The sequence below is a fragment of the Oryzias latipes genome, chromosome 15 (assembly GCF_002234675.1).
Source record: "Oryzias latipes chromosome 15, ASM223467v1".
In the NCBI taxonomy this organism is placed as follows: domain Eukaryota; kingdom Metazoa; phylum Chordata; class Actinopteri; order Beloniformes; family Adrianichthyidae; genus Oryzias; species Oryzias latipes.
Genome location: NC_019873.2, coordinates 14,609,722 through 14,622,998, shown reverse-complemented (window position 1 = coordinate 14,622,998; position 13,277 = coordinate 14,609,722). Strand labels below are relative to the sequence as shown.

The window sequence follows — 13,277 nt, the reverse complement described above, 5'->3', positions numbered from 1 at the left end:
ATTGCACTGTCATGAGACTAGAAATCATAGAGGTGCAAGCTGAATTTAATGAACTTTCAGTCATTTTTCCAGCTTTAGATGAGCAATTAATCAATAATTCAATCTCACAGGAGGCCTTGGCTGCCCTTGAGAAGGCGAAAACTGAAAAGGAAGATGCCTTTGCTGCTCTGGAGTACCAGACTCTAGGAAAAGAAGAGGCTTTGACTTTCTTAGAGGAGGAGAGGAAAGCAAGGGAGGAGGCTGTTGCCTCTCTCAAGGACCTCAGGAAACTCAAAGATGAAATGCAGGAATTGCTTGAACAAGAGAAAAGAAGCAGAGAAAAGGCTGCGGCTGATCTTGAAGCCGAGAAGAGAGCAAACGAGGATTTGGTTTTAGCACTTTCACAAGAGAAGCAAAGCAGGGAGGATGCTCACGCTGCTCTTTGTGCAGAGAGGAGGCAGACACAGGAGGTCCAGTCTGCTCTAGAGTCTGAGTGGAAGAAAAATGGTGAGCTGGCTGAAGAGAGAGAAAAGATGCAGCAGAAGATTGATGCTTTGCAGCTTGAACTTCAACAGCTGACTGAGAAACTGGAGGCGGCAGAGCAGCAGGTGGGTCACAGATTGATGTTAATCTTTTTATAACTTTGAATTTTCTCAAAAACATCTTGAGTTGTATGTTTTCTCATAAAACTCAAGATGTTTCGAACACTGAAGCAAGTGTCTATTGATTTATTTATACGTGATTATTGCTGCAGGTGGCCAACAAGACTGAAGTTGCAGAGCAAGCTCTTAGCCAGCTAGGAGGTCTTCAAACACAACTGGAAACTGAATCCAGTGAAGTCCAGGAGAAAAGCTGTCAGTTAAAAACCTTAACCCAAAAGCTTCAGACACTAAAAGAGCAACTCCAGGCCACTCACCTTTCATCAGAAGGTGACAGAGAAGAGCTTAAGGAGGAACTGTTGGAACTTAAGACAAAACTGGCCGAGGAGAAGGAGCAAAAGGAGAAGGCCCAAAGTCACATGCAGGAGCTGGAGCGTGAGCTAACACAAGGTAGGGAGCAGTTGGCCCAAAACCAGCTGGTTTCAGAGCAGATTTCAGATCAACTGAATCAGACAGAAGCATCCTCAAAAGAGGAACAAGAACGCATGTTGCACAAACTAACAGATGAGCTCCGAGCTCAGTTTGAATGTCAGCAACAGGTCTCTAAAGAGGAAGTGGATCAGCTCAGAGCTAAACTTCAGGAGCAGACGGAGGCCTCGGAGAATCAAATAAGGCATCTGAATGAAAAGCTTCAAGAACAAGACCTGTTATGTAAACAGCAGCATGAGGACTGGACACAGAAACTGAGCCAAGAAAGGGAAACCTCCAGCAAACAGCTGAATGATCTCACAGAAAAGCTCAGCCAGAAGGATCAAGCCCTGGAGCTGCTGGAGGCCAACCTCAAACAGAAAGTGTCTAACTTGAAGACTGAAGAAGATCTGAGGAGATTGAACTCAGACCTCCAGAGCAAAGTTGCATTTCTTAAAGTAAAACTTTCCAGCATGGAAGCAAAAGAGACCTCTGTTGATGTAGAACAAATGCTAAAAGAGAAGGACAAGCAGATGGAGGAGAAGCTGGCAGAGCTGAAGAAATCATCCGAGGACAGAGAGGCTGAGCTTCTGAAGAAAATGCTGGAAGCTGAGGCAGAAGTCGCGTCCTTGCAGAAGGGTTTGCAGGCAGCACAGGAAAAGCGTGAGGACGAGGAGTGTCAGGCAGTGCGGGAGGCCAGACGCAAGGAGGTAGAGAGGCGCAAGGAGCTGCTAGCTGTGGCACACGAGGCCATCGCGCAGAAGGATGCAGAGCTGGAGAAGAGAGCTGAGGAGATCAGCAGGTAACTGTGGTGATCCAAAACAGCCTTCTTTCTGACTCTGTTATGTCGCAGATGGGCACACCTGTCTCTGTCTAGAGAATGGAAAGAAGTGTTCTGTGAATTTTGTCATTCTCCCTAAGACTCAATTCAAAGTAAATCTTTTATGTTACATTCAGCTAACAATTTCTATGTGTAACTCACAGACTGAAGGAAATCGCAAAACAGGACTCAGAGAAAATGAAGAATCTCAGTCTTGATCTTCAGAGGAAAGAAGAGGACTCTTCAGACCTCCAGGAAAAACTGACGGACTACAAGAAGCAAATGCAGCAGGTCCAGAAGGAGGTGAAACACTAGCCCCACACTCGTACTTACAAACTGTAAAGGCAGTATTTTGGTTTTTGAAAAACTTAATCAATACATGTCAGAGAAAAAGCGCCCATCTATTAGTAATTTTTATTGTGATCTAGTCATCACAGGCTCCATTTTTTTCCAAATTTTAAAAATTATTCTCTATTCGTTTTAGATTGCTGCTATGAGAGAAGAGGAAAAGGTCCTGAGGCAGAAGCTGGCTGACATAGAGAAAAGCAAGAAGCAGCTTCAGTGCGACCTCAGTACCAGAGACAGAACCATCCAACAGCTCAGACTGGTACTGCTTGTTTTTGGATCACAAAAACACATGTTTTTGGTTGTGTGTTGGTTCAAATCCAGCTCCTGTCATTAAGTGTATTTATGTGCCATTGTCATCCTCCTACCCTCTCATGTCTTCAGGACCAATCCAACACAAAATGTGATGAAACCCACCAGCTCTACAGTAAGGCCTGTAAAGGTAAAACATTAGATTTTGGTGTTAAATAGAACTGTTTTACAATAAACGGATAAACTGCGTTCACACCAAACGTCAGTTGCACAGCAGGGGTTAGTCAAGGAACAGACACCTACAGAGGCTCTGTGGCGTTATCTGAGCATCAGCTGCGACGGCCTGGCAGCATCACGTTTGGGGTGGCAATGTTTCAAAATTCTAATATCTGAACTTCTGCAAAGAGTTTGTGTCAAACCTCTGCACTCATCACTGGCCACTTTCACATTTTTTTTTGTAGTCTTGAACTTTTAAGTTTGTATTTGCCCTTAAAAATGCTTCAGTTGTTCCTTTGCTAATCCACATAAAAATAAAGTAGACTGATCTGTATTTATTGAAAACCTCTGTTGGTTATCAGTTCTTGGTCCTTGAATTATTATTTTACAATTTGGCAAACAAGTATAATACAATCAGTGAACAAAATGTAATAAAAATGTTTTAGACAAGTAGTACCACTGATTTTCCTCTGCAGCTGAACTTGATTAAATGGTGAATGGAAACAGAAAATGCCTCCCTAAGGGACAAACATGTGCCGGTACCTTTTATTGTGGTCTTAATGACTCTTGTAAACCTGTACTCTTGCTTGTTTTGAACAGTTTGGGTTTTGTTTATTTGTAGACCTGGAGGCAAAGGAGCGTGTGTTGGAGGAAATGCGATTGGCTCTAGTGGAGCAGGACGACACGCAGGAGAAGATGGAAAAAGTCCTAGAGGAGAAGCTTACCCACATCCAGGAACTCTGCAACGGTGAAGAACATGATGAAGAACAACAACAAAGAACAGAAAATGAGAAAATGACATGCTGGCACCTGACAAACTATGTTTTTAAAACACTTTTGTGTTTAATGATTAGCTCTGGGGCTCAACTTTAACTATTTAAAGCATCCTTTTCCAAAGATTCTATTATAAACTAAAAAAAACAGTCAGGATTAGGTTATAAGCTGTATCCTGTGTGTTGTAATGAACTTTCTGTAAGGAAAGCAGCTGTTCTTTGTATTTTGATACTAACGTGTGTTTCTGGAACGGAAACGCAGAGGTGGACATGTTGAAGAGCGTGCTGCTGCAGCAAAGCAGTGACGGCATCGCACAGAAAGAAGGCAACAAACCATCAGAGGAGCTCAGGCAGGCAAAGGAGGAAACTTCTCAAGTTCAAGAAAGCTTAAAGGTCTGTCTGGACTTTACAAAGTTAATTCAGGTTTTGAAACCAGAACTTACACCTAATCTTATGCTTGTATGGCTTTCAAGTAGAGGACATTAAAGCAGCGTTTAATTTCCATCTGTGGTATTTTTCAAATCTTTTTCCTCAATTGCACTCATTTTGTGTGCAGATGATGACAGAAAAACAGCAGACTGAACGAAAGAAGTGGCTGGAAGAAAAACTGTCTCTGATTGGCCAAGCCAAAGAGGCTGAGGACAAGAGGAATCGAGAAATGAGGAAGTTTGCAGAAGACCGAGAACGCTACACTCGACAGCAAGGCCAGCTGGTAAGAGGAGGTTTTAAGACAAAGAATGCCGTCAGCTGGGATCTAAAAGCACAAAGAAGTCAGACATATTAAGTTAGTTAACTCACAAACAGTTTCTCTATTTGTATTTGTTTGTATTGTCATTTGTTTTATGTTGAACCTGATGCTCCCCAAGAGCAAAAAGTACTAAGACATCAACATTTTACCCACAATGCTCTGCCTGTTCATGTCCAGGAGTCCCAGCTTCTGGAAAAGGAGAAGACGATGGAGAACTGGAGGAAGGAGAGGGACACTCTGGTTGCAGCTTTGGAAGTTCAGCTGCAGAAACTTCTTTCCAGCCAAGCAGAAAAAGACAGACTGATTGAGCAGCTACGCCAGCAAAACACACAGCCACCACAAGAGGTCAGTGTAACACAACATAACCCGCTGCATAAATCGCACAAAAATGGCTGACCACTGATATAATGGCATATTAATAATTTATTATGATAGAAAATGAACGTTTCACAAAAAAATTATATATATTATTTCAGAAATGTGTCGATTAAGTTCCAGAGTTGGGTTTTTAAAGTATCTCTGAAAACATTTTCTATAACCAAACACCCTAAACCCGTTTTTAATTATTTACTAACACTGAAAAGAGACAAATATTTTGTTCTGATTATGACCTTTTTAAGGCTTCTAGATTTGGGTTTTTTTTTGCCAGTAGAGGCAGTCAGCTGGAATTAAGTGTGTTCTCACCTGGTGTTCACATGTGCCCACACATGCATCAGATCCTAGTTATCCTTTCTGTATGCAAATAAACATGCAGCCCACGCCACACAGTCATCTGTCAGCTGAGCAACAAGCAAAACACCTGGAGCTTTTCTGTGCAATCACAAAAAGCATTCATATTTGAGTGACATGAACCAAAGTCATTATTTAGACATTAACATATTTTCATCCATCACTTTTGAACTTTCTTCTCATGTTTTTGTGCAAATACTTCAACGGGCTCAGTTCCATCACTGAAGTCTGATGAAGAAGGTTCCCTTGTGGGATCAATAAGTATCTGGGAGATTGAATGGAGGATTATGATAAGTGGAGTAGCAGAGCTCAGTGTCGGCTCACTTCTGCTAAGTCAAGAGCAAGAAAGATTTTATTTTCAACTCGAGTGCATTTCATTCAACACAGAATCAAATAAAATGGCCTCTTAACTTCTTTTGAAGCAGTAAGGAGGTGCGAGTCTCTCACGCTGCTTTTGAACTTTAGCTTAGTTATTGTTGAATAAATGCTAAATCTATCTTATGTATTTGATGCAGAAAAGTGACACTCCGTCAATGTAACTGTACATTGTGAAAGTTTTATGTCAGATATGCAGCTTTTGTTCCTCTGAAGCGGTGAGTCAATTTCAATAGATGCCAAATATTCTGTCATTATGGATTTTTTGGGGAGTTTTTAATACTTCTGGTGTCTCTCTCAGACAGACGGGATAATGCGTGGTCCACTTATTCGATAACAGCACTTATCTGAGAGTGACAAATCAGATCCAGATTATTCACGAATGTACATTTTCATCTGAAACCTTTTGTTGAGAAAAACATGCAGAAAAACGTGTGACATTTTTTCTCATTGGAGCTATCCAGACTTTCAATTTTGCGCCAGATGCCAGCTTGACAGAGGAAGATGGACATGAATCTAGTCGTCTACAAGTGGATGCATCAGAAAGAGGCGGAGCAGGGATCTTGTGGCCCGCCCGCTGCATTTTCTATTTGGCTAATACGCTCTTTTTTTCTTTTTCTTTTTTTTTTTTTTTCAAACAAGAGTTTTTTGTCCACTTCTGATTCACAATGATTTAAATAAAAAAAATATTTTGAAATACAAACTTAAATCATAATATTATTTATAAATGGCTGCCATCATCAGAAAAATGCCACAAGAACACGTTAAAAGCACCAGAAACACACTTTTCATTGAAGTGGGTCAAAATAAGATTAGCAAATCTTTTCTTGAATTTCTTTATTATTTATCATTGTAACAAGATCAGTTAAGTCGTTAAATCAAATTATTCTCTGGGTGTATTGACTTAAAACTTTAATCATGGGATCTTACATAAACATCCTGCAATTTGTATGGGAAAGCCACAGAGTGGTGTGAAAAACCCTGAATAATGCAGGTGGCGTGTAAAACCTTCCTCTTCAGGAGAAATCTCCAGGCTGTAGGACAAATTATGTGAAGATAACTGAATGCAGCACTGATCTTTTTTTTAATTTAATTTTTAACGACAAATAAATTCTTGATTTGTTAGTCTTCACCAACTTTATAAATCAAACTGAAAACTTACTGCAAAAGTGCTGTCACCTAAACTAGGATGTAATGCAGTTCATTTTCTATTTGATGCTGATTTTGACACATAGGACCCCTAAGACTTGGGCAGAGTTGAAAGCAATATGTGGTTACCAGTAGAGAATTGTACATGTTTATTTTTATGTTATTTATGCAGATGATTTGAGCTTTTTTTTAAACCCATGGTATCATCAGAAATATATTTTTTTGTGTATTTTAATAATTCAGATTTTTCTTCTCCTCCTCACCTAATCAGTTAGATACTTATAAGAAATATTATTATGTTGAAATTCAATTATGCAGATTAATTTTCTGTGCAATCTAAGCAGCTATAATATCCATCCGTCCATCACTCTCTGTCAGTGTTGCATCTTTTCATGCATCAACCTTTTGCACTCTAGGCGGTTAGAGATGAGAAGATTTGGGTCTGCTACAATCAGGTTTAAAACATGCAAAGCAGATTTTTTATGTGCAAATATTTAAAGTCTCTTTACAAGGTTCATCCGTTTTCCCGTCTAAATACAAGTTTTCCTGCATTTGTTTGATGTAGATCTGCTCCCTTAATCAGTATTTGTGTAATGTGTTTTTTTTCAGGTTCAAGGTGTTGAAAGCAGCTCCAACACGGCAAATCTGCAAGCATGTGTGACTGAAAAAGAGGCTGAGGTCCTGCAGCTGAGGAGAGACCTGGAGGAGATCAGAGCCACACAGGTCTGTGTTGAGAAAGTCACTTTCTGTGGTCTAAATCAGTCTAAAATACTGTCAGACAATATCTTCACACAGTGGTTTGTACGAGGCTGAAGTAGGTGTCCCATTTGTTTTTCTTAAATTCTTCGCTTCCATTACCATTTTGGGTAAAGTTTATCATCATCTTCTGTAAAATATCTGCAACTGGTTTAAACTCTATTTGTTCACTAGATCTTGTGTAGGCACCATTAAAATGTGAAATAGATTGTTCATTAACCCATAACTGACGAATTGGAAGCGGTCCACATCCCTGGGGTTGGGGCCCACTTGTCTAAAAGGCACAAAAATGTCTTAAAAGAGTCTCATAAAAATATTTTTTAATGCAGCATGACCCACCTCACTGCTCAATGCTAGCACGCTTAACTTTAAAGGTCATTATTACAACAGAAAAACACTTCTGATGATGAAATCATATTTTGATCATCATGTCTCATTTATGTGTTTCTTAAACAAATCCACATTGATCAGACAAAGCAACACAGTGCTGGAGACACTGTTTTTGATCCCTCTATGTGACTGGATTTTGTCTTTTTGCCTCTGAATAACGTAGCCGACCTTCATTCATTCACCCTAAAGAAGTGACTTAACCAGAATAACAAGTGCATTCATTTACTGCGGTGACATAGTTAAAAAGTTTAAAAAACGCTACAAAAAGTTTGTATTCTGCTCACAGCATGACACGTTCTCATTTTCTCGTCTGATGTATGTTAGTATAGATGGCATTACATTCAGTTTTGGAATCATAACCTTTTCTGTTTTTGAAGAAAGCTGGGTCTAGGGGAGCAACAATTATGGAGAAAAACAGCACTGCCTAACATCAGTAAATTGCAGCTGTCGAACTGTAATAACTTACTCTTTCCACTGTTATCATTGATGACCGTGGATTTATCCATGTGAAAAAAGAGGCCAGCTTAAGAAGAAAATACTGTTTTAACCAAGCAGTATCGAAAATGGGACAGGAAAAAAAAACATCAAATGTTTTCTGTAGTTTGCTCTGCCATCAGAGTTGACGAACAGACTTTTTCAACATCAAGTGTTATGAAATAATAATGAACAAATCTGTGGCTTTAAAATATACTAAACCATATGTACAGTGTCTGCTGGTTTTTTTTTGTTTTTAATTCCTTGGATATATTTTCAGAAATGGCTTCTTTTTTCTACCCAATGTTTCCCTCAAACAGTCCAAGAGCAATGAAGGCCCTGCCACACTGACGAGGGAACCCAAGTGTGAAACCACGATGTCTGGAAAGGAGGATGTCAGAGCTTCAGGCAGCAGTCAGGTTTGTATGTGAGACAAAGTTAATGGTGAAATAAACGAGCTGTGCTAACAGACTATCTACCGAGCTTTAGTAGTTGCTTGGGATTGGACAGGTAAACCTCAAACTACAGGTTTTACATCTTACTCCTGATTGTTTTGTTGGCTGAAGTCACTTTTTAAAGACCAGCTCGGACAAAACTCGTGTTTGTGGTGTTTTTAACAAGTTCTTGGGGACATTTTTGTTTTAATGATGGATGGCATATTAAGACAATTAAGTTAAAAATTGCATTTCTGAGTATTTCTTGATTCAAATTGTCGTTAATCAAGAGCAGACAAGAAAGCAGTATGAAAAAGAGCTTTTTTGTGATGCAGAAAATACGCTGGACAGGCTCCAAGCTCTCTGCTCTGAGCTCTTAGCGACAGGAAGGGGAAGGGGGGCGGGGTTACTCCGCACCGACAGACCTACCCGCAACTCAGAGGCAAATGTCTTATGAACTACTGCTGCTCTCCAGAAACTGTCTTAGAAAACAACACAAGCTGTGTTACCATTGACTATGAAATTACCCAAATTGGATTTGTGGTAACAAATTTGCCTACGGGACAACACAACAATTTTGAAAAAAAAAAAAAAGGTTTTGCACTTGAAAGAGGTGATTTTGGTTGTGAGTATCGAAACTGACATATTTCGCAAATCTGCAATGGAAACACTTTTTAAGTTGCATAACTAAGATGGCGATGGCAATGCGCTTCTTGATAGGACCTGGCTGCCTTGGGCACGGCACAGTGGGCGCCACAAGAGGTCCCACAGCATCTCACAGCTCATCAAAAGTTGGCGTGTCATGCAGAATTGTTAGATCCACAGCCCCTCTGTAAAATCACCAACTACCATTTTCCAAAATGGCTTCATCTGTATCCGCTCCCATGTTTAAGGAGCTCGCCCTCCGTAACCTTATTAAGACGCCAACGTCTCCTTTGATAAATGATCAGCGCTAGTGCTGTGGCAGAAATTTAAATGTATCTGCTAGAAATCAAAGTATTGCTCACATCCGTCGCCTTGGTTTGTGTTTATTCACATAATTACGATTTAAAGGAAACGGTGTAATTGCAATTTTTTTTTATACATTTCTAGATTTTCTATATACAGTAGTTTTGTGCATATGTGGAATGGAAATGCAGCTAATGCTTTTTTTTAGGGAAAAAATATAAAAAAGACCAGGATTAAAAGATCACCAGGAGCTTTTAGCATTGCTCAAAGATGGCTGGAGTGAGTCTTCTACTAAAGATGTAGGATTTCTCCTCCATCAGTTCTTTAGTCATGTTCTGGTAAAGCAGAACAACTGTTATCATTTGCTGCAGCAACCTGTCGTCGTTACTTTTTTTGCCCTGCTCTTTTATGCGGGTTTAAATGTTAAATTATGTTTAAAGCACCTTTTTTTTTTTTACCTTCTTTAAGCTCCAAAGAGCTTTTCAGTCCCATTCATACACGTTCATACACCGAAAACACAGGGTGTGTGGTCTTTGCCACTGACACCTTTACCACATCAGGTTTTGACATGTTCGCCCCTTACAGTCCATAAACCTTCTCAAAGAAAGTACATATATTCGCCTTTTTCTTATTTCACATTTGATAATTTTTTTATTTTGATAAAGACTTGAACATTTCTAAGAGTTTTTTTCTTTTTGGACCACGTTTTTACTTGCTTTTACTGACTTGCTGACCATCACATAAGCACTGAAAAGCAGATCTTAAGTCTGCTGCTAGTTCCAGACGTGCGTCTGACATTTGGCAGCTTGAACATTTTCAGATATCTTCTTGTTGAGCAACCGTCTCACAGGTGTGAACAAGGCAGCTGCTTTGGCAATTGAGGCGAATCCTTTTATAGCAACGGACAGGCTAGACCGTAACCTCTGACCCAGACACATTTCTGTGACAGATGGACTGGGAATGACTGACGTGACCCGCTGACCCTTGGTTTCATGTGTGGTCCCACAGGGCTCCACTGGCTTTCCATCAGTCCTGGACTCTTCTGAAATCTCCACAGAAAACGGGAGATCGAGCCGCTTCCCGCGGCCAGAGCTGGAGATCTCCTTCAGCCCCCTGCAGCCAAACCGCATGGCTCTGCGGCGGCAGGGAGAGGAGAGCGCCGTCACTGTCAAAATCACCCGTACAGCACGTAAGAGGAAGAGTGGAGAAATGGAAAAGGTAAGAGCTGTCGATGAGACTGCAACCTCTTCCCGCTTCTGTCATGTGTGGAAGCAACTCTAAAACTTACATAAGTAATAAAAAAAAAGGAACAAATACTTGGTGCCCTTTAAAACGCTTCCCCTGCATCAGAACATCACCTCCATGCCCTGATGAGCAGTGGAGGAGATTCCAAGGGAAGATGGTTCACTTTCTTCTTTATCTTTGAGGCTTTTCCCTCCGCTGACATCATTCAAAAATGAAAGAAATGATCATTAGAATAAATGTATAAGCGTAATATTCAGTTTGATTTCAATGATAATAAATTGTGCTGTGGTGTAAATAATTGAAGAAAAGAAACGGCAAAAATCTAACCTCAGCATCTTTAGCTAGATTTTAGTTGATGATAACCTATAACTGGGCGGCTGGGTAGCTCTTTTGGTAAGGTGAGAGGCTACCATGCAGGAATCCAGGGTTCGATTCCCGGAGGGGAATGAAGAATGGTACTGGGGGCAATTACCAAATTAATGGTGAGCAATTAACATCACCCAGTGAGGGATCAATAAAGTATCAATAAACAGCAGGATATTGTAGCCTTGGTTAAAATGTTATGCAAGATGTCGTGTTTTTTTTTTTTTTTTTTTTTTTTTTTTTTTAGTATTTTCTTAAATAGTAACATTTGTATTTTTGTTTTAAATTAAAAAAAACAAAAAACGTGTAGGTTAAACACCATTTGACAAAAATATACATTACAGACCAAATGTTTGGACACACCTTCTCATTCAAATGTATGACAAGGTGTGTCCAGGGTCAAAACAGATTTGAGCATTTCTTTTATTCCAACTTCTTTTTCATGGCATATTTAGAAGCTCCAAAAATGCAGCCTTCGTTTTATTTTTACAATTAACCAGGTCATCTAGCAAATCCCACCAAAGACATCTGGAAATGAAGAACATTTGGCCTCAAACGGGCCAGATGTTCTTTGATTCCACTAGAGCGTCTAATACTATCTTGGAAATCGAGTCGGGAACAGACCGCAGGGGCTTTTAAGGAACACGCGTGACTTTGAGACGTGCAGAGGAAAGTGACGCGGCACTGGAGGGTGACGAGGGGACAGGATTGTTTTTGTTTTTTTTCAGGTCACCGTCTCACTGGAAGTGATTTAATGCCACTGAGGAGCTGCATTTATGGTAATTTGTTTGCTTGGAAAGGAGGTTAATGCCCTCAGCACTCTGGGTTCCCAAAAGCATATGACACGTGAGTGCTGCTAGGAGCATATGTGTTAACTACACATACCAAGACCACTGAAACACACAGGAATCTGTTCGTGTCAGATGTGTATTTCCAGACAGCAGAAACAGGGAAAATCATGCAATATGCCTCCTATTTTTCATGTGATTACATATCAACAAAACTTCCAGTTTGAAAATACATGGATTCCTTTACTATGTACCGTTTTCTTTTTTTCATACAAGCTCATACTATCACTTTAACTTACCGGTAAGCTTAAGGCAGATTTGCAAATCAAGAGAATTTAGGCATAAAAATGATCCATGTTCCTTTTGTTAAAAGGAATTTTCAAGGATATTTTTCTCATATAAATGAACCTTTATCAGATAAAACAGAAATCCTTGCACAGCTGCAACACGACAGCATTCTGCTATTATGGAGCATAATTCTCTTTAAAAGCAAAAAAACAAAAGCTCAAATGTGAAACAGACGAGCTCAAGTGTTTTGAAGAACTGGCATGCATTCTTTCTTCTGTGTATTGTTCTTTGCTGTCCTCACCGACAGTCATTTTATCCCATTTCATATTTTTATATTCTAATCTATTTTGATCATCTATGACATTTACACCCAAAGCATTAGTTTTTTCCAACTTTAACTTCTTTCAAACAAATGAAACGATTGGGCATTTAGCTCCATTTATTTCTGTTTTACTTTATTGTGGGTTAAATTGTATTTATTTATGGCAGAGATTTGGCAATATTCTAATAATACATTGAATTTTATTTTTAAATGTTTTAGCGTGTTCTTTAACAAGAATGAATTTACAGCTGTTTGACCGTTGCTTTGAAAGACACAGCGGGCTACTATTGGCCGAACATCACCTTAAATGATTGCTCCCTGGTTGGTTTGATTCTGAATAACTGAGCCGTTGCATTAAAGCTGAAATATTGAGATCTGATGCTGCTAGAAGCTGGTTTTTGCTTCGTCTCAATGTTTTTAATTAAATGGAAAAAAAATCCATCTGAATTGCAAATAATCAAAAACACAAGCAAGACCTCCTGCTTATGTTTCTGAATACGTGCACATGTTCACACATCATAATCATACATTATGCCCCCAGAGAGCACATTAAACAGGCTCTCCAGTATTACACAAGGTCAAAGACTGCTCGCCGGTTATTTTCTGTCATTGTCTGCTAAGGTTATTGATGGTTTATAGTCTATTCTTTCCATTTTACCTCCATTTAGTGTTTTTTGTTAGTCTCCTTGTCACGGATTTATTTTCTTAATATTGTGACAATAAAAACACAAAACATCTTTGTTGTCATTAGGATTTAATCTTTTCTGTTGGACTTTAATTCTTTAAATAATGTCTTTTTTCAGATTTTGCATAAAG

General features: G+C 39.5%; 1 protein-coding gene across 2 annotated transcripts in view; it reads left to right on the top strand.

Annotated features, from left to right (window-relative positions):
* kif20b (kinesin family member 20B) overlaps nt 1-13,277 on the top strand; it is a 36,391-nt gene that overhangs the window by 10,534 nt on the left and 12,580 nt on the right. For both annotated transcript variants that reach the window (XM_020709411.2, XM_011484255.3), the window contains exons 19-30: nt 111-587; nt 734-1,848; nt 2,031-2,169; nt 2,351-2,473; nt 2,596-2,653; nt 3,302-3,427; nt 3,715-3,845; nt 4,009-4,164; nt 4,378-4,545; nt 7,063-7,176; nt 8,394-8,492; nt 10,464-10,673. In XM_020709411.2, the coding sequence (XP_020565070.1) occupies nt 111-587; nt 734-1,848; nt 2,031-2,169; nt 2,351-2,473; nt 2,596-2,653; nt 3,302-3,427; nt 3,715-3,845; nt 4,009-4,164; nt 4,378-4,545; nt 7,063-7,176; nt 8,394-8,492; nt 10,464-10,673 (2,916 nt within the window). The remainder of the gene's footprint in view (nt 1-110; nt 588-733; nt 1,849-2,030; nt 2,170-2,350; nt 2,474-2,595; nt 2,654-3,301; nt 3,428-3,714; nt 3,846-4,008; nt 4,165-4,377; nt 4,546-7,062; nt 7,177-8,393; nt 8,493-10,463; nt 10,674-13,277) is intronic.